At 52.9% G+C, this 21,418-nt stretch overlaps 1 protein-coding gene across 1 annotated transcript in view; it reads right to left on the reverse strand.

Annotated features, from left to right (window-relative positions):
* The window catches only part of CDC14A (cell division cycle 14A), a 62,552-nt gene that overhangs the window by 33,136 nt on the left and 7,998 nt on the right, over positions 1-21,418 (reverse strand). The window contains 3 exon segments of the mRNA XM_023746174.1: positions 1,359-1,438; positions 11,414-11,506; positions 18,836-18,911. Of these exon segments, the coding sequence (XP_023601942.1) occupies positions 1,359-1,438; positions 11,414-11,506; positions 18,836-18,877 (215 nt within the window). The 5' untranslated portion in view covers positions 18,878-18,911.

Below are 21,418 nucleotides of genomic sequence, written 5' to 3' on the forward strand. Positions count from 1 at the left end.
GAGCACCACGGAGGCCCGTTTGCAAAACGCTGCTGCTGGCGGCCAGGAAAGCACAGCGTCGGCCGGGGTCTCGGACAAGCTGCAAGGATCATGGCTTTGGGGTGACTGGCCAAGAACACGGACTGGAGAGGGGTGTGCACGGGAGGGAAAGAGCCTAAAGGGATCCCTGCCCGGCTCCCAACCCAACTCTGCTGACGCGGGGCCAGGACCCAAAGGTGCCTGCTCCCCTGAAGGTCACCCGCAAAGTCAACGCGGCGACGGATGGACTCGAGGAACTAACGCAGGTGGTAGGGGCCCCTTTCCTCTCGTTTTCAGCCACAGTCGCTCATCGGCTAGCCTCGGGGCAAGCGGCAAGTACAGCTTTGACACAACGGCTTTATAAGGAGTGGAACACGTTGATGCTGCCGTCAGACACCCCCGGGCCCCCCAGCCAGGAATGAAGCGTCCTCCGGTCCACGCGCGCTTAATGAATCAAGGCGGACGGTGAAGCCCGGCGGCATGAGGGAGGCAGCGCTCTACGCACTGATACCCACACACGTCCAAGATGAAGAAATCAAGGTGCAGAATAGTAATGCGTGTGCCACATGCGGGGATAGAAACGAGAAAATAAGAACGTGTATCTTGCCCGGCCGGCGTGGCTCAGTGGCTGAGCATCAACCTATGAACCAGGAGGTCACGGTTTCATTCCCCATCAGGGCACATGCCCAGGTTTCGGGCTCGATCCCCAATAAGGGGGGTGCAGGAAGCAGCCGATCCATGATTCTCTCTCATCATGGATGCTTCTATCTCTCCCTCTCCCTTTCTGTCTGAAATCAATAAAATTATATTTAAAAAATAAATAAATAAGAATAAAAAGATCTTCAGTGACACTAACTGTTGTCTCCCAACACTGGAAGGAGGAGACCGCCGTCCGGGTGAGAGCCAGATGTGCGGCCGCACCGTGAGTGGGGCCGCTGAGCGTCCGCTTCGGGAAGATGCTGAGAGGGTCTGATGCTACCTGCCCAGCCCCCGGCACGGGGTCGGCGCGGAACCATCGCCCGTGAAATGAGCTCGAGTACTGAGCGCTAACGAGTCTTGATATGGTTGTTAGCTCCTAAGTTGGGCACCCCTTGCCCTTAAACGGTCAGGATATAGAAAGGGTCCCAGGGAAAATTAATTCCTAAAAGGAGAAAGCTGTTTTATCTTACTAGATGGCGGGGGGGGCGGGGGACTGGGCAAAAAGGAATAGTAAAAACCACCATCTCGTTTCACTCCCTATAACATCATGGTCGCAGTCATGAGAATTAAAAACAATAACCCGGCTGGACAGTAGCGAGCCGTCCAGCCAGGCACTATGTCCCTCACACGCAGCGCGGTACCTGAATGGAAGGTAGGGGGGGTTGGAGCCGGACAGGAGCGCTCTGTAGGCTTCTTCCGGTGTCTTCTTCAAATAGATGACCTACGGCAGACAAACAGCAGCGTTTAGGTCACACCCAAGATCGGCACGAAGCGAGATGACTCCCCACGGGTGCATCACCCTCCTCCTCTCTGAGGCTGAGAGTCCTGGTGGGCATGGGGATCTTTGCACAGCAACGGGGCTGCCCCAGTGTCCTGTCCGCCCTGGCCTAAGGGTGGGTGAGAGCCTGGAGACTGAGGCAGACCCAGAGGCCGGCCAGGCTGTGCTCAAGGCACACCAACAGCCGGCACGGCTCCGTGTGAGCGTCGACCTAGGAACCAGGAGGATGGGTTTCCCATCAGGGCACAGGCCTGGGTGGCGGGCTCCATCCCCAGTGTGGGGCGTGCAGGAGGCAGCCGGTCCATGATTCTCTCTCATCACTGATGTTTCTATCTCTCCCTCTCCCTTCCTCTCTGAAATCAATAAAAATAGATATTAACACACACACACACACACACACACACACAGATGTCACGGGGGGGCGGGGGTCCCCTCTGGGAGCAGAACAAGTGTGGGTCCCTGACGGTCCTATGTGCTCACCGCAGACCACCGTGGGCCCCATCCTCCCACCTCGAGGTGATTCCATGCTGGATTAGACCATTAAAGCTCACAGCCTCCTCAGCAGACAGATCCACCTCCCCCAGGAGCAAGAGGCGTCCTCCCAGGGGAGGGAGGCGGCCGCCGGTGAACCGCTCTCCACGGTGCCCCGGGCCCGCTCCTCTTATCTGCATGGCTGAGCACGCACGACCCTTGCTCCCTCGGGAAAGCGAGCCTTTGTTTTTATTTTTATCCCGGGCCTCAATTATTCATAAGTGCAAAGTGAAACCCCGCGCGGCCATCGCAATTCCAGGAAGGCTGCGGGGCAGGTGAGGGCAACGGCCTCCCACAACCGCTGAGGGGGGCGTGGGAGAGGGGGCGCTGCTCCAATACAGGAGGGCGTTGCTGAGCGCACGCTCGCCGGGGTCGTTAAAACCCCAGGTGCCACGTTTCCAGGGGAAAATGTGTCGTGGATTCTCAGGCCACATCTTCTTAGCTCTGCCTCCGATTAAAGAGAGCGAGCCCTGGCCAGTGCTCAGCTGGTTGGAGCTTCGGCCCAAAGGTTCCAGGTTCAGTTCCCGGTCAGCACTCATCCCTGGGCTTGGGGTTCAATCCCTGAGGGGCACGTGTGGGAGGCAGCCGATCAATGTTTCTCTCTTCTCTCTCTCTCTCTCTCTCTCTGCCCCCATCCCTTCTTCCATCTCTAAAAATAAATTTTTAAAAAGATATATCCTCAGTGAGGTTTTAAAAAATGAAATAATTCTTTAAAAAATATAAGAGGTGGCAGGCACTACTCTAGGAAAGTGGCTGATTTGCTCCTTAGCCCTCGTGACCGCCCGAGGCAGGAAGGAGGTGAGCTTTGGTCCCCAAATACCTTTTCCTCCTTTTCACCCCGTGTCCACGGGACTGGGACCCACAGCGGTCAGGGTGTCTGACGCCCAGCCCTGAAGACTGGCTGTGCATACACACCCCAACACGTGAGGGTGAACATCCCCACGATGGCCGCAGACCCAACCACCACACGGGCCAGCGCTGAGCGCAGCCTCCTCGGGTTAAAGTGCAGACGTGGCCTCAGCATCAGCAACCCCCAAACCAAGGCGCTGGCCGTGTTACCACATCCGTCGTCGAAGCCCAGCAGGTCCAGGAGGCCCAGGTCCCTGCCCAGCAGAGTCACGTGTAGCCAGAGAGCGCAGATGCCATGCCCGTTTCCCTACGCCAGTGACGGCGAACCCTTTGAGCTCAGCGTGTCAGCATTTTGAAAAACCCTAACTTAACTCTGGTGCTGTGTCACATATAGAAATTTTTTGATATTTGCAACCATAGTAAAACAAAGATTTATATTTTTGATATTTATTTTATATATTTAAATGCCATTTAACAAAGAAAAATCAACCAAAAAAGTGAGTTCGCGTGTCACCTCTGACACACGTGTCATAGGTTTGCCATCTCTGCCCTACGCGAACGTCTCCTGAACAGAGCAGGGCGAGCAGGCTGGACGCTCGTGGAGGAGGAATTAATGACCCGCCGCCCGCAGAGGAGCCACAGAAGCCCAGGGAGTGAACATCTAGGAGAGACGCCATGGTCTCCCCGCTTTGCTCTCTCCCGCCTCCCTGATCTGTCACCAGGGGAGTCATCAACCCCCTTCGCCCCCTCCTTTGATGGCAATGAACAACACAAGATGAAAAACCGCCGTTCTCCGGAGCATCGCCCCAATATGCTGAGACTCTGCTTCCAGCAACTGTCAACAGTTTGGCTCAGATAAACTCACAGACATTCTTTACAGGTTTAAAAAAAAAAACAAATAAACTACTATGAGATGAGAAATTCAGCAAAGACTTAAAACGTAAAACTTTCATTTTGAAGTCTCGTCCTGGGTTCCCAAGCCTGCGCTTCTCAGACTTCTTAGCATCACGTCCTCGCGGTCGTACGCAAGCCCACAACATGTTTAATTTTCTTATTTTTAGCCACATTTTTCTTCTTAATCATTTCCTCCCATTATAACCCGTGACTGGGAAAACAATGTCTGTATTCAATTAAAAAAAAAATAGGAAAAAGGCGACCATTTTTCAAATGCGCGACTGATTCTACTTCTGTTCTAAGGTGCTCAGTGGTCAGTAATCCCCTGCCAGCTCCATAGGGAAGTCTGACTGCAAATCAGAAACACAGCTGGATGTTTACAGCAGCCTGCATTCGACCAGCCTGCTTTCCCCGACGGCGCTAAACGGTCTGTCAGTGAAAGCCGGACAAGAATGAGTCCCCGTCGCCAACAGTCTAACACGTGTCCGGGAAGGCGAGTCATCCTTCCTGTTCTCCAGGCTCGCGTCTATCACGGCGCTCGGGGCCTGCAAAATGGGTCACGGGGGTCGACCCTGGGCGGTGGGCGCACAAGGCAATGAGCAGAGGATGGAGCACAGAAGTGCAGGCTGGAAACCTGTAAGCCTTGTTAGCCGAGTCACCCCAATAAACTTAACTTTAAAACAAGAAAAAGCATGAGGAAACCAATGAGCGTTGGATAATACCTCTAACGTGAACCCTGAATTACTTCCCGTGCTTGGTGGGTCCTTTCTGACATCGCAGGCACCTTCCAAATGCACTGCATCCCCCAATATTTGGCATTGTGTTCGGGACTGACTCCCAAGCTGAGGCGCGGCGGGCAGGGCGGCCATCAAAGGAGAAAGATCTTGATGTCAACAGAGAAATAATGGGGAAGAACAGTGAGGGAGACAAGTCAAGACTCTCTGGCCCGGCTGGCGTGGCTCAGTGGTTGAGCATCAACCCAAGAACCAGGAGGTCAGGGTTCCATTCCCGGTCAGGGCACAGGCCCGGGCTGCGGGCTCCATCCCCAGTGCGGGGCGTGCAGGAGGCAGCCAAGCCATGATTCTCTCTCACCATGGATGTTTCTATCCCTCTCTCTGAAAAGTCAATAAAAACATTAGAAAGTAAATAAAGAGACTGTCTGCGTTACACAGGAGGAAGGCCTCCAAGCTGGCCGGGGTGGAACCCGGCGGGGTGGGGGCAGGGAGGCCGAGGGTGGCTGGGCTCCCGTGGATCAGGACCACTTGCAGAGGCTGAGCCTCTCCCAGGAGGGCAGGGGGGGACCAGACAACCACGTATTCATTTAGTAACTGGAGCATGTTCCCAAGGGACCAAAGAAAGCCAACGTGTTCCTTTTCAAACTGAAGACGTTTGTAGGTGAGATGTTATCCACACGCCTAAGACGAGGCCAGAGAGCATGGGAACCAATCTCCCGTCTGGACTCGCACAGTGACGGAGGCTCCTCGCCTTTGAGTCGACTCAAGAATAGGAAACCAACAATGAGCCCCCAACAAGGAACTGGCTGTTCCCTCCGCGTGTTTACAGAGCCGTTGCCTGGCGAGGGCAGCGGACAGGGAGCGGTGGGTGCCGGCCAGGTGTCTGCAGGGAGGGGCTGGAGCCTGTGCCCTCGCCCAAGTGCTCGGCTACGTGCCATGTGACAGAACTGTCCTTCGAGAACGCTGCAGAATTAATCATCCTTCAGTGCCGATGCACTTTTAGCCCGGCCGGCGTGGCTCAGTGGTTGAGCATCGACCTAGGAACCAGGAGGTCAGGGTTTGATTCCCGGTCAGGGCACAGGCCCAGGTTGGGGGCTCGATCCCCAGTAGGGGGTGTGCAGGAGGCAGCCCATCCATGATTCTCTCAATATTGATGTTTCTATCTCTCTCTCCCTTCCTCTCTGAAATCCAGAAAAACACACAGTACATTTCAGACTGCATTTTCCACTATTATAATGATGGTTTTCTCATACAGAGGTAGGTTTTAATTGTTTGTATGTTTTTTTATTATACACTGGCCGGGCTGTACACTTCTGAAAGCAGCAACCATGTTCCCTGAATATTTCCGTTCACTGATGTCGACACAGTAGGACTGGAACAAGTGGAGGCGACCTCAGCTTAAGAAGCGACCGAAACCCAACCACAGAGGTGTCGCTCACAGACTCCATAAATGCACCACGACCGGAAGTCCGTCCACCTTCCCCGAGGATGCTGGGAATGTCCTCCCCTTCCAATCACAGCTGCAGGCAGACCTCGCCGCTTCCAGAAAACACCCCTCAGCTCGGTGCACCCGTGAAACAAATGCACACCAGCTTTTTCCTTGGAGAAAGTCAGTGATTTTTCAAGGCTACTAATACGATAATACATATACATATATTTATATTTATATATATATATATATTTGTTGATTTCAGAGAGGGAGGGAGAGAGAGAGAGAGATAGAAACATCAATGATGAGAGAGAATCATGGACCGGCTGCCTCCTGCATGCCCCACACTGGGGATCGAGCCCACAACCCGGGCCTGTGCCCTGACAGGGAATCGAACTGTGACCTCCTGGTTCATAGGTCGACACTCAACCACTGAGCCACGTGGGCCGGGCTCTGGGAGCTTATTTACAGCACAGACGAGGCTGGTTATCAGGACTCAAAAGGAGAACAGAAACCAAAAATTCCTGGGACGATGTATTTATTCCGTTAAACGTGAGAAAGAACGCTTCCTCGGATGAGAAGCATTTTCCTAGCCCACAGCTAAACGGAGTCAAAGATCGTGTCTCCCCCCCCCCCCCCCGCCCCGCCGCCCCCAGCTGCAGACTCAGAGCTTCCAAATGCAGAGTCTGAATGATTTTAGGGGCCTGACCTCTTTAAAGCACCAAAAATACCGGCCAGGGTAAGCGCCCGTCCAGCCCACGGGCAAGCAGTGGTCACGGGCGCGTTCTCGCCGGCCAAGCTTTAAAAGGAAGGAACTGGGACCGGAAGCTGCACGGCCATGTGCCTCTCCTCCCTTCCCCGGAAAGGCCACAGGCACCACGCTGACATCCGCTCGGTGGCTGTCTATAAACTCGGGAGGCAAATGCCTTTTTTTTTTTTTTTAGGTCGATGCTCAACCACTGAGCCACGCCGGCCGGGCTCTGCATTTAATTTTTAAAGCCACACCAGGGCATGTAATGTAACTGCTCCTCGGACACACGCTCTCCCTCCTTCGGTCGTCACGGCCTGACCCCCCCACTTGACCCCCGTTCACAGTCTGTGAACTGAAAACTGCACAGTGGCCAGTGAGCACCTGGTCCTGCAGCCGGAGGCAAGGGCCTGGTTAACCCGTGCTTGTAATTTTTAAAGCCACCTTCTTCAAAATGCTGGGGGGTTGGGGGGCTCTGGTGCCCAAGCACCCTGACCCTGAAGCTGCACTCAGTATTGAGTCCTGGGAGAGAAACACCATGTTGAACTTGTTGGGGCGACACTGGTTAGTAAAATTACACGGGTGTCAGGTGTACCATCCTACGATATGTCAAATGCATGTTGCATTGTGTTCACCACCCCAAGTCACGTCTCCTTCCGCCACCATGTATCCCATTTGCCCTCCCTTCCTCTGGCAATCACTGTTGTCTGTGTCTATGAATCTTTCTCTTTTAATATATATTTTTATTGATGTCAGAGAGGAAGGGAGAGGGAGAGAGAGAGAGAAACATCAGTGATGAGAGAGAATCATGGATCAGCTGCCTCCTGCATGCCCACTACTGGAGATCGAGCCCACTAGCCGGGCGTGTGACCAGGAATCGAACCGTGACCTCCTGGTTGGGCATGTCTTTCTTTTTTCTTTGCTTTAATCCCTTCACCCTTCTCACCCAGCCCCCAGCCCCTCCCCTCTGACAGCTGCCAGTCTGTTCTCTGTATCCATGAGTCTGTCTCCACTTCGTTAGCTTATTTTGTTCAGCAGATCCCACATCTACGTGAAATCCGATGGCCCTTGTCTTCCTCCGACTGGCTTGTTTCAAAGTTGGTGTCTTGGTCACCTCTGAGCCCTCCAGCTCCAGGAGCTCAAGGTCACGCTAGGGACGCAGAGGTGCTCACGGGGGAGCGGGGCTCCCTGCAATGCCTGCCGTCTGTCCCGCTGGCTCGCTGTGCTCTCGGGCGGTCACGGTCACCCCTGGCTGCGGCATCGCCCACCCAGAGGGGTTTGTGGGTTTCCTACTGGGCACCACACCCTCCATTTCATCTCCTTCTTCACACTCATGACGGCCCCGAGGTCAAACATAAGAAGGCCCTCCCCCACGCAGAGGGGAGGAAACAGGAACACAGGCATGTTTCAGACTCACACTCGCGATCCGGCAGGAAACCACAGCACGGCCCTGGCCCAGGAGGTGCCCGGCTGCCAGGCGATGGCACACCCAGAGCAAGGGCTGGTGGCCTGGCTGGTGTGGCTCAGGGGTTGAGCGTTGACCTATGAACCAGGAGGTCATGGTTCAATTCCCGGTCAGGGCACATGCCCGGGTTATGGGTTCAATCCCCAGGAGGGGGCGTGCAGGAGGCAGCCGATCAATGATTCTCTCTCATTATTGATGTTTCTCTCTCTCTCTCCCTCTCTAAAATCAATAAAAACATATTTTTAAAAAGAAAGGAAGGAAGGAAGGAAGGAAGGTCGGTCTGGTGGCTGCACCGCACTGTGAATGTGCCTAATTCCACGGTGCTGTACACTTAACCCTGGTTAGGAATCATCGCAAGAAAAAAGCATCTAACTATGTATGATGACGCGTGTTAACTAGACTTTACATCTAATTTGATCGTTTTCAGAGTTTTCCTCTGACGTGACCACCCTTCCTTCTTTCCTATTTTGTCATTCCATCTTCCATTCATTCACTAGATGTTTATGAAGCACCTACTATGTGCCAGGCGCAGTTCTAAGCTCAATGTTCTCACTCGCGATCCGGCAGGAAACCACAGCACGGCCCTGGCAGCACCCCACCCCTTCCACACTGGCCGCACCTCATCTCTCTCCTGGGACGCCCCCCACCCCGGACGTCCCCGTGATTCATCGTGGCAGGACGGCTCCATGGTGGCCAGCGTCCAGCGGAGAATGCCTGGCCCTAGCCCCTTGTTGAATATTTTATCACCTCCCACACACAGCAATGCATGAAACCAACAAGGTCCCTGCCTTCTAGTCCAGGAAAGAGATAACCAACAAGTAAATACATACATGAATCAGATAACTCCAGACACGGTGCGACAGAGAACATGAAACAGCCAAGGGCAGAGGGAGGCTGGAGGCGGGGGAGCAGGGAACACCTGAGAGAAGGCTCTCTGGGGAGGGACCATCTGAAGGAACCAGGAACGCAGGGGGCTGGGGTGAAGACGCTGCAGGTGCGAAAAGGGCCTTCTGCTGGGAGCACACTCCGGATCCCATGGGTGGAGGGCCACTGGGATGGAGCATCTGTCTTTTTAAAAGATTTTTAAATTGACTTAGAGAGAGAGAGTGACATTGATGTGAGAGTGAAACATCGGTCAGCTTCCGCCTGCACTTGCCCTGCCAGGGATGGAGCCTGGCATGTGCCCTGACTGGGAATCAAACCCACAACCTTTCCCTGTACCGGGCGACGCCCAACCACCTGAGCCCGCCGCCAGGGCTGACGGGAGGATGGTGAGCAAGGAGATCAGAGAGATCAGAGGCAGACAGGCCGGCTCAGCGAGGACCTCAATGGCACCGGTAAAGAGATCGGACTTTATACCACGAACTGAGCATCGTAGACGGAGCTGAAACAGGGCAGTGACACGATTCCATTCATGCTTGTGAAGGGTCACTCTGGCCCTGGATAAAGGAAGGAATGTGAGGAGGGGTGGGGCGCTGTGCTGGCGTCCAGGTGAGCAGCGGCCATGGCCGGCTGGCTGACAGCAACAACATGCGGCAGCGATATGTGTGGAGGCAGAGCTGCCCAAACTGATGAGTGAGAAGAGGAAGGAGAGAAATCAATGTGACAAGTCTCCTCTGGGTCGGCACGCTGCTGATGGTAGTCCACTTCTTTACTGCCCTAGCCGGTCTGGCTCAGTGGATAGAGCGTCGGCCCACAGACAGAAGGGTTCCGGGTTCGATTCTGGTCAAAGGCACATACCTCCACTGTAAACTCCATCCCTGGCCCTGGTTGGGGAGCATGAGGGAGGCAACCAATCGATGTGTCTCTCTCACTTTGACGTTTTTCTCTCTCTGTCTCTCCCCCTCTCTTCCACTCTCTCTATAAACCAATGGGAAAATACCTTGGGTGAGGATTAACAACAACAAAAGGCAAGGACTGGGGGATAAGAGGGTTGTGGGGAGAAGGAAGAACACACGGAGACGGTCAGTTCCAGGTGAGCTGAACCAGCCCCGGGAAGTGAGCAGGGAGACGCCTGCAGACGCGGCTCCCGCACCCCTGGACGCTCCCCCCAGCGGCCTGCCTGTCGGGGCTGCTCTGAAAATAAAAGCAGCAGCCTGGCCGGAGCTGCAAATCATCCCAGTCCCCTCGGAATTGGGAGGAAACTTAGAGGCCATCATATCCACCCTCTCGTCTTACAGATAAGAAACCGAATGAAGCCTGGGCGATAGCGGACTCTCCCCAGCACCCCAGAGCCACGCAAGCGAGAAAGCATTTTTCTGGTTCGTGCTCAGGACTCCTCGTACCCACAGCCAGGCTGTGCCCAGAGAGCAGGGGACAGAGGGCCCAGGAGGGACGGCCCGAGGCTTCCGGCTGCCCCGTCAGCGGGCGGAGTTGGCATCTCGGTCCTCGTTCCCAGGCTGCGTCCGCCCATCACCTGGTCACCGTGCTCAGCCTGCACCTGCCACGGCTGGGTCTCCCCCGCGCACGGCTGGGCTTCCCCCCGCGGCTGTGGTCCCCGGGGCAGTGGGGTGTCCAGTAGCCCAGCCTCCCTCGTCAGGGTCTTCAGGAGGCACTGACCCTCCCCAAGGACGCCGGGCAGTGACGCCTCTGTCCCTGCCTTTCCCCCAGCATCTTCCTACCTGGCCATCCCTCATCCCTAAAAAGCTATTCGAGGTCGCAGATGTGGTTGAAGTCCGGATGGCTTGTCTTCCAAGATTCTGCCCCAGCCCAGCATGTTACAGAAAAGTCTAGAAATGGTCACATCCAAACTCGGTCACAGGCATGTTACCTTTCAGTGCTCACCGGGGGTGAAACGTCTCATCCAAATGAGCTTTGGAAAGTTTCATCTAGTTATTGGGAAAGCTGTACTACACGCAGGGTTTCTGACTGGTTTGCCTCCTCGATAGAGGAGTAACTGGGCTGGTAAAAACAATGATCATCAGCCTTCCCATTCACTCTAGAATTTCCTTTCATCCAAAAAAGGAACATTTCAACAGCCTTTTCATATAATTTTTTCTGGAAATATCCTCTCCGGGTATTCTTTTTGTTATAACACCTGCACAGCCCTGGAATCCCAGCCACACACCGCGGTTCCGAGATTCTGCCGTCAGCTACGAAAATAAAACCCAAGAGGGAACAGCCCATCGGCACCAGGTCCACTCTCTCCATCCGATCAGCTCCCAAGCTGCTGAGAATCCCCACCCCCCCCTCCCCAGGCCTCGGACAGCGGGGCCCGGATCCAGGACAGCATCAGCACCCCATCACCCAGAGCAATCCAAGTACTTACAGCATAAGCACCTATCAAAAATGCTGCGTTTGCTCTTTTCCGCTGGTCAAAGCAGGTGTAATGCACTATTTTCTTTCTTGATAAACTGTATGACTGGAGAGAGAGGGAAAGAGAGTTAGGGTGGCCACAGCCACAGGTGGACAGATGCGAGACACACCCTCTCTCACCTCTCCGAGACAGGCCCTGGGGAACCGGCACACCCTGGGTTTCTATGGCGTTTGGACGTGAATGTCGGGAGTGGAGGGTTCCTAGCTCGGACTCTTTGCAGCTCATCGCGATGGAAGAACTGGCATTGGACCACGTATGTGTCTCCCCAAGAAAGGAGACACATACATTGGAAATAACTGAGTTACTAATTAGCATCTTTATCAGAGAAACCATTTCTGAAGATTGACTCGGGATCTTCCATGTAAAGTCCTTTTCACGTCCCACACACCCCCCCCACACACGCCCAGAACAACGGTCTATGCCGTCCACATTAGATAGTTGGTTTTGACATGTGCCTGCCAGTCCATTTCCCTCTTTAACATGTGCACATGCCCACGTTAACGAGAGCACCGCACTCATGCCTTCTTCTAACGTGTCCTGTACGAAGCCCCTCTTCATGATCTGGAAATAAATGGTCAATAGAAAAGGATGAGCCATCAACAGGATTCTATCAGCAGGCATCTTAATACAACAGCCATGTATTACATTCACGGGTTCAAACAGGTATTGAGCACCTGCTGTATGCCAGGCAATATGCTGCGTGCTCAAGCATTCAGCTAAACCCAAAATAAACAACATGGTGTGTGTGCACATGCCAAACAGGAAAAGAACTGTGCAAATAAGAGGGCCTGTTAAAACGAAATCAAAGTATTAATCAGAACTCAAACATACAACGTGGAGCTCAATAACATCCTCAATTTCCTCATATTTCCAACATTATAGTATTTGTTGTTGTTGTCAGTTCTCACCAGAGGATATTTTTTCCATTGTTTTTTCAAGAGAGTGGAAGGGGAAGGAAGGGAGAGAAAGAGAGAGACATCGATGTGTGAAAGACACATCCACTGGTTGCCTCCCGTACACACCCCAACCAGGGGTGAGGAGCAAACCCACAACCCAGGTCTGTGCCCTTGACCGGGAATCAAACCCAAGACCCTTTAGTGCGAGGGCCAACGCTCTAACCACTGAGCACACCAGCCAGGACCCAAAGTCATAGTATTTTGACGAACGGTTTTCACAGTACAGACACGTAAGTAACAATACTTACCCATAAACTCACACTGACGGTAAAGCAGCTTGCGATACCTTGCACACTGACCACCGCACACAGAATGTCTGCGCTTAGAGGCCCCTTGGGGATGGAACGGAGCCCAGCGACCTGCCTGCCTTCACCCCCAGCACGTCAAACCCGCGGCCACGGCTGCATGCCTCGCTTATTCGGCCCGTGTTCGCCTTTGAGTCTGACATGCTTGCTTTACCCTCATGCCCTACCAGGAGGAGAAACCCGTCCAACTCAGAAGTCGTCCAAGAAGGCCCTGTACATTCTGGCTTTCACCCGGGCCCCAGGGAGCCCAGTCCAGAGCCCTCCTGCCCGGGCCGGGCGTGTCTTTGATAACCAAGCCCCACGTGTTCCGAACACGGCACCCTCCTTAGCGCCTGGCCTGAGAGGCAGGGTCCCCCTTCAAGCACCACAGTCCCATGCCAGGCCGGCTTCCCAAGGGCCCCTGGAAATAAAAAGGGAGCAAGGACATTCGTTCCGTGGAGTTCAGCCGGGCTAGCTCCCGAGGTCATCTCACGGCTTCCAGGGCCCCGCTGGTGGGCTGGCCTGGTGGCCTCGGCTTCTCGGTCTGAGTCTGTCTGCTGGGCGTTTCCTTTTATGTTTTTATGATTTGTTTGTGTGTTTTTGCCACTTGCTCTTCTCCATCTCTAAGTCCTGTTTGACTCGAAGGAAGGGAGCCAAGCTTCTTAAGACCTAAGCATCTCCTAGGGCCTCACACCCCAGCCCCTAAAGACGGCCTAAGCCCGGGTCCGAGTGGAATGGGGCTCAGCAATCCCGCTCGCAGACGCCGGGAGGACACCGCAGGGGCGCAGGCACCAGTGTCCGCCTGGAAGTCTGCATGGTCCGTGCGGACGCCCGTTCCCACGGAGAATTCGGGTTTCATACAAACTCCTGCGACCATTTAATAATTGGGCGATTAAATTTATTTCACAAACCCACTCGCCCGAAGGGACAAACTCACACTTCCATCATCTTCCTCATCCGTGGTCCTTTTGTTTGCTTGCTTTTGAACTTTTTTGCAATTGCTTGGTTTTAATTTTTCTCTTATTCTAAAGTATACGAAATACAGAGGCCTTCTCAGGTGAAAACCATGACGCTGGAAGGCAGAATTCTGAAGAAAAACTTCCTTCTCACTGTATAACTACAAATTTTTTTAACTAAATAGGATACAAGTTAAAATGATAAGAACTTTAGGAGAATTTCCTAAACATTCGAATCTTTCAGAAATGACTTCAGATTTTTTAAAAAATTCCCCATAAGCACCTACCTAGAAATGTTAACTACTTTAGAATCTCTCCTATTGGGCGCTGCCTCCCGGGTGGGGCGGGGGGGTGGGGGGGGGTGGACGACGTACTCCTAGCAACTTTCAAATATACAATACAGTGTTATTAACTATAGTCACCAACTGACCTTACAGTAATTGACCTGTTTAATAAGTTTTCTATCTGACTCTTAGGAATAGTTTTGAAACTGCTAGCATTTACCTTGCTTGGACGTTTTTGGAATTCAGGTGTTTTTCTCAGTTAATCTCAAAAGCACTCCAGTCGAGAAATATCTGCTCTGTGAAGCCAGGCCAGTGTCTCCCAGGTCAGACCCGTTCCTACTTGAGGAACTCAATCCAACTCCCGGTGAACGGTAACGGGGAAACGGCGTGAGCTGTGTAACTTCCCTCCCGCCCCAGCCAGGCCTCCCTCTCCTGGGTCACCCTGCCCCAGCCCCAGCCTCACACCAGCAACACCGTTCAGCAGAAGACCGTCTGGCACTGGAATGACAGTGTGCAGGCATACCAGAGCTCCTTTTATCACAAAACATTTTGCCAGTTGCAGGTTCAATCCCGGGTTGGGCACGTTCTGGACGCAACTGATCAGTGTTTCTCTCTCACATCAATGTTTCTCTGTCTCAAACAAATAAACTGCTGGTGTTGAGCATAAATTCAAATTTTTTAAATAGCACTTATGCCCCCAAAACAGGTCTGTGGACCGCAGCCTGGGCACCCGTTTGCTGAGTCTGGTGCGGGTTACGGGGGCTGAGGGAGGTCGTGTTTGCTCTATCAGCGAGAGCGGAGCCCGGGATGTGTGTGAAGCACAGGCTGAGAGCGGTAACAAGGGGACCCAGGCACTAGCCTCGCAGTGCTCGGTCTGATGGATGTCTGATGCTCAGCAAGGGGAAATACGGCCAAGGCTACCACAAACGGACCAGCAAGGGCCAGTGGTGACCTTCATGACAGGTACGGTCATGTTCAACAAGGGGAAGAGCCCTAGCCGGTTTGGCTCAGCGGATAGAGCGTCGGCCTGCAAACTGAAGGGTCTGGGTTCGATTCTGGTCAAGGGCACATGCCCGGGTTGTGGGCTCGATCCCCAGTAGGGGGTGTGCAGGAGGCAACCGATCCATGATTATCTCTCATCATTGATGTTTCTCTCTCTCTCCTTCTCCCTTCCTCTCTGAAATCCATAAAAATACATATTTTCTAAAAGGGCAAAGAACGAGTACATAAAAGGTGGGACTTGGTATTGCCTAGCTATCAATTCACATCCTGAAACCTCCGGACATCCCCACACCTGCACTGCTCCCCTGAGCGAGAGGCAGAGCTTCAGGCTCTCCTGGGAACAGACAGGCGTAACGACGGCACATACACGCTTAATGGCACTTGTAAACCAAAGTCCCATGAGGGCGAGGACAGAACAGCACAAATCAAGGTGGAGGCCTCGACCCCGACAGGCACTTCCTGTCGCGGGAAGGAGAGCCTGTGACAGGCTGACAGGCCGCGTCCTAGTGGAGTCACTCCTGGTGGAAAACCAGCCCCGACGACTCCGCCACGGAGGGCGAGGCGGGCCACAGGCCGCACGATCGCAAACAGCCCGGCCGTCCTGGGGCGCTGGTAACATGCACACACCATGCCTGGCTCAGGAGGTCACAGACCATGAGCCGTCAAAGCCTAAAGGTGAGGGAGGCGGGAAGCTCGAAGCCAAAACGCAAGAACAAACGACTGAGAGAAGCGGTGTCTTCCCTCGGGGAAGGCGCTTGCATGCGGGAAAGTGAAGGCTTCGGTCGTTGGGTGAGGACACCGTGTGTCCTTACGCTGTGCCTCAGCCTGGCTGTGCTGAGGAGACACTAGCACGGCCTGGGGCATCTGCTCATAAACTAAAACGCAGCCATGCAGCCCACACAAGCGAGCTCAGCCGGAGACGGGGTCGGGTTAAGTGGGTGACAGCCCAGGGCCCGGTGACCAAGGCGTCATCTCTTCCAGGTGACCAGGCTAGCCCAGCCACGGCCGCAGCCATCAGTGTCCCCATAGCAACAGCGGCCATCTCTCTGCAAAAGCCATCAAATGTGCTAACGGGTCCCCCTGTGCGCAGCCAGCGCCTCTACCCGGTTTACCTCCAACTTGCCCAGGAAAGGGATGCTCTTGAACATTTTCTTTGGCTGCACACAAAACAAAGCAGGGTTTACGTCTTCACGCGGCGGCCCCAGGCAACAGGGGGAATGGCTTCAGCAAAAAGGAAAGGGTGGCCCATTTCGTTCCACACCCACTCCATTAACCTCTGAGTCAAAAGATCAGAGAACAGCGGCTCATGGACATCACGTGAGCAGGCTGATCCTACGGTCCACGGCACGTGGGGATGCTCTATAAAAGGGGTTCCTCTTGCCCGGCCGGCGTGGCTCAGTGGTTGAGTGTCGGCCTATGAACCAGGAGGTCACGGCTTGATTCCTGGTCAGGGCACAGGCCTGGGTGGGTTGCAGGCTCGATCCCCAGTGTGGGGCGTGCAGGAGGCAGCTGATGGATTATTCTCTCTCATCACTGATGTTTCTCTCTCTCTCCCTCTCCCTTCCTCTCTGAAATCAATAAAAATACTTTTAAGGAAGTTTCCTCTTGCTGGAGATTTCAGAATGGCCATAAGTGTCCCAAGTCTTGCAAACTCCATGGGAGCTCCCTACCACGTGAATTCATGCTGCCTCAAACCCCTGACACCTCTATAATCCACAGGAACTGCCTCCAGAAGGTAGCTCACTCCCCCCCCTCCGCCCCCAAAGCCCATGACCTGAGGCTGAAGATAACCTGGTGAAGAAATCTCAACATGTTTTTGTGGTTGTACTGAGAGGGTGGTCTGATCATTATATCAAAAGGGCTTTTGTGTACGAGCACCCGATACGGGGGCGGGGCCCGGCTCCCAGCTAGGATTACGGCGCTGATTCACTCAGCATCGGGGACATGCGCTGGGCCCCGCCATCTGCCAGGTACCTCTGTGCTTCAGCACAATCGCCCGTTTCACCGGCCCGCCCCTCCTCATTCCACCCTGAGAGGGCTCCTGGGCTCTTTTGTACATTTACCATTGCATTCCTGTCAATATGCTTTCAGACCTTTAAAAGCCGTCCTCAGGAGCATTGTAATTGGCCTGTGGGGTCATCAGACCAGGTTTTCGGTGTGTTTTTTAAATCACTGCCCGAGAATGTCCCCTTTTTTCAGTAATACTCTTAGATTTCCCCTCCACCCCTGGCTAGGGTTTTCTTTTTCTCCGGGGAAAAGTGAAATCAATAGTTAAAACTGTATTAACTATTTTAGAAAAAGCTGGTTGAGCCATATCATGTTTATAAAACTTTCAGATTATTGAATCGGTAACAAAGATTTTCTTAAATGACTAAGTTTGAAGGAGGTTCTGTTTTTTAAAATACCACTTCTGCCCGGCTGGTGTGGCTCAGGGGTTGAGCATTGACCTATGAACCAGGGGGTCATGGTTCAATTCCCGGGTTGTGGGCTTGATCCCCAGTGTGGGGCATGCAGGAAGCAGCCAGTCAATGATTCTCTGTCATCATTGATGTTTCTATCTCTCTCTCCCTCTCCCGTTCTCTCTCTGAAATCAATAAAAATACATATTTTTTAAAAACCACTTCTTAGTCCTCTGTGAGTATAGTCTACTCTTTTATAAGCCCTTATACTCTAGCCCAGCGTTAACACTGTGCAAACAATCCCTTTCAGAACCTGTTGGAAAGCTGTGAATCCTCTCTGCAGAAAAATGTAAATGCACGCAACACTTAGCTTAAATTTCAGTTTTTGAATCCCTTGGAATATCAGATTAATAATGGCTGGTCTAGCCTACCAAGCATCGATGACATTTTTACATTAAGTAATATACACAGATTTACAAATTGTTCTCATTTTAATAAATTTTCCCTCTTCTAGTTCCCTCATTATGGTAACTATTGACCAGAAATAGCAAACTATAACCCATTACTACTTACCTCTTGTACTTACACTTTTTAATGTCTAGTTTAAAATAAGAAACGAGGGGGTGGGGAGGGAGGGTTTGTTTGTGATGGTGGTTTCTAGTTTTTAGTTTTTTAATCTAAGCCGATGTTGGATAGAGAATTTTCTATTCTAGTCAACTTAATTAAAATGAAGGCCATTGGGAATAAAATGCCTACGAACACACACAACAAATAACAAAAGCCCTGGCTGGTGTGGCTCTATGGGTTGAGCACCATCCCGTGCACCAACGGTCACAGGTTCTATTCCCAGTCAGGAAACATGCCCGGGTGGCAGGCTCCGTCCCCAGTAGGGGGCGTGCAGGAGGCAGCCGATCCATGATTCTCTCTCATCATTCATGGTTCACTCTCTCTCTCCCTCTCCCTTCCTCACTGACATCAATAAAAATATATAAAAAATATGGATCAATGTTGACTATATGACCCAAATTCCGTGATGACAGACAGTTCATCACTCTGACTTGGCTGTTAACTCTACTGAACGACATTCAGGAGAAATTGAACTCCTGATCAGACAGGAAAACGCAGGCTCCAGAGCTCTGCTGAGCAACGCCGAGCCCCTCCACCCGTCCCCGGGCACCCAGGCTAGCGCAGACGCGAGGCTCAGAGCATCCACCCGGGAGCGAACAGGATGGGCTCAGAACGACACCGAAAGGCTGGGTGCTTCCTTTCTCAGATCCCTGCCCAGTGACTTCCTTCAGCTCCGGTGCCAATCATCCTGACACAGGAAAGAGGTCGGCACGTCCTTCGGGGGGACCCAGGAGGACCCCCGGGAGCTTCTCCCATAACCTTCCAAAGACCAAGATCACCCCCGACTGGTGCGCGCGCACTCCGTCGGTCAGAGCTCACAGTTCAGGGTGTTGAGACCAGAAGAGGGACAGCACCACGATACTCACTTTCAGTTTCTTGTTCAGCTTACAGCAGTATCTGTACACCATCGCCAAGTTCAGAGGTCCGAAATCTGCATAGAAACTGGGATTAAGACAAAAACGGAGTTAATACACATGTGATTGTCAACCACACGTGTGCTCATTTTCTTTTCATTAAAGCTGCAATCGAATTTCCGTTATCTTCAGGAATAGGGTCAGTTTATAACGGATTCATAGAAATCCAAAGGACTAGCGGTTTCAGCGCACAGGCACTCGGGTACTACAACCAGTGTCTCGTTAGGGAGCCAACTGGACAGCTCTGCGTCCCCCTCCCTTTCTCTCTAACCTGCCAGGACCTTCACCTGCCAGGCAATGAACCCCACGAACACAACTCGCATGTGGCCTCCACTTGCCGCCGGTGTATTTATCACCCACTGAGACACAAAGCTCGAGGGCTCCGGGTTCCAATTCCAAATACTCCACGCAAACCTCGCTCTCCTTTCATCCAGTGGCCTCTGTTCATTCTCCCCGGCCTCTGTAATGTGTGACTCACCGGCTCATCGCCCTCTCTCCACCCGCTGACATCTCCAGGACCCGGTCATCAGTCCGCAATCACCCATAACCCCGAGGAAAACGGCTCCTCACCTGACGCCAGCACCCGCCTTTTCCATTTTCGACTCCCTGCCCAGCCTCGCACCTACAGGTGCTCCCACCACCTGTGTGAGCAGCACCAAAAGCTAGCTCGCCCGGCCAGCATGGCTCAGCGGTTGAGCATCGACCTATGAACCAGGAGGTCGCAGTTCAATTCCCCGTCAGTTCACACTTGGGTTTTGGGCTCCATCCCCATTAGGGGGCATGCAGGAGGCAGCCAATTGATGATTTTCTTTCATCATTGATGTTTTTCTCTCTCTTTCCCTCCTTCCTTCCTCTCTGAAGTCAATTTTAAAAAATATATTTTTAAAGCTTGCTAATATTAATAATAGGAAGAGGGCAAAGGGGAGGCCAGACATGATCAGCATGGCCATCTGGGCAGCTTCACCAGGAAGCTGCAAGGTCACACTCCCCAGGGGCCACCGGTCCACTCCCCACAGATCACTGGGGAAGGGGTCCAGCAAAGGGGGAGGCGGGCGCATGCGCAGTGAAGTCAGGGTGACGCAAGGGAGGTGCTTGTCTGTCACTCTAACCTGGGAACAAAGGCCATTGGCTGGAGGGGCAGAGGCCCTGCAAGCACGTGAAATCCTGAAATGGTCATTGGTTACGCTCCTAATTATAACCCCAAGACAGAGTTCTCCCTCCTGCTTCCTTGTACTCACTTCCCTTCCACGTGAATGAACGAATGAACAGATGGCCCTTACCTAGTTGATGTTGTGTTGCTGTTTTTGACAAACTCTAGTCTAAGTGGTTCCATTCCCGGAGGAATCATCGCTTAGAGCACGGTGGTACCTTATTTCCCATCCCAGAAGTTTCGTCTGAAAATGTTCAACTCCTCAGCCAAAAGACGAGCTACATTCCAAACAACGCTCATTCATTCAACAAGATGTACACCCACCAACTGAGCAAGGCAGTACCAGCTAGCATGTTTTTTATTGAATTTACTGGGGTCACATTGGTTAATAAAAGTGTATAGGTTTCAAGGGCCAGTTAACATATTAATCCAAGAATGTTGACAATACAAAAAAAAAAGTTTAACTGCTTTATAAATAGATGAAAAACAAGGCACGCCAGCTCTCCAGTGTCTTCCCAGCCCTGCTGACGTTTGTCTGCTCGCTCACTCGCTCACTCACTCGCTCACTCGCTCACTCACACACTCATGCGGGGTCTTTACCGAAAGCCGGCTGACCGCCCTTCCCTTACCCACAAGGTGCTCGCCACCCAAGGACACAACAAGCCAGTGTATCATTCCAGTGCGACAACGGCTGAGCCGCAGTGGCCTCCGACGCAGAGGGGCGTGACACCCGTGTAGGCGCGTGTACATGGAAAACGTGGCTGACATTCACGCGCCCGGCCATCTGGGCCACACACACCGCCCAATAGCCTCCCTATCACCGGGCGATTATCAGCATCCCTCCAGTCAGACAATAAAGCTCCTATACCTGGCTGAGACTCAGAACAGTCAAGTTTCAAAAAAGCCGAAATTGCTCAACAAACACGGACCTAAGATCAAAGCACCGTCCGAGTTTTGCCGGAGCCCTCCCGGTGCAATAGGTCGCAGGGACGCTGGCCCCCAGGGAAGAGACTGCACGTCTAAGAAGCGCCGGGCCCCACACCCGTCACAGAGAACCCGGAGGGAAACGGGGAAGCGAGGGGTCTGGTCCCCCCTGGGTGCCTCCTGTCCCTGGGCTGGCGTCTCTGCCTGTTGGGCCTCCACATCCTTATCTACCAAATGAGCTGCTGAATTCACGGCTTCTGAAGTTCTCTCCTGACATTAGATGGTCTCACCCACACGATTTCTATTCTATCGCGTCACATCGCCGTTCTGGCCGCTGTATGTATTTCAGACTATTATGTATGATCGCGTTTAATTTACACATCACATGGTAGGTGAAAAGGAGGTTCTATGGAAAGTAGCCGCCCGAACTGATCTGATCATAAATTCCCACCTGGGCAGGT

The sequence above is a fragment of the Myotis lucifugus genome, unplaced genomic scaffold (assembly GCF_000147115.1).
Source record: "Myotis lucifugus unplaced genomic scaffold, Myoluc2.0 scaffold_633, whole genome shotgun sequence".
NCBI lineage: Eukaryota > Metazoa > Chordata > Mammalia > Chiroptera > Vespertilionidae > Myotis > Myotis lucifugus.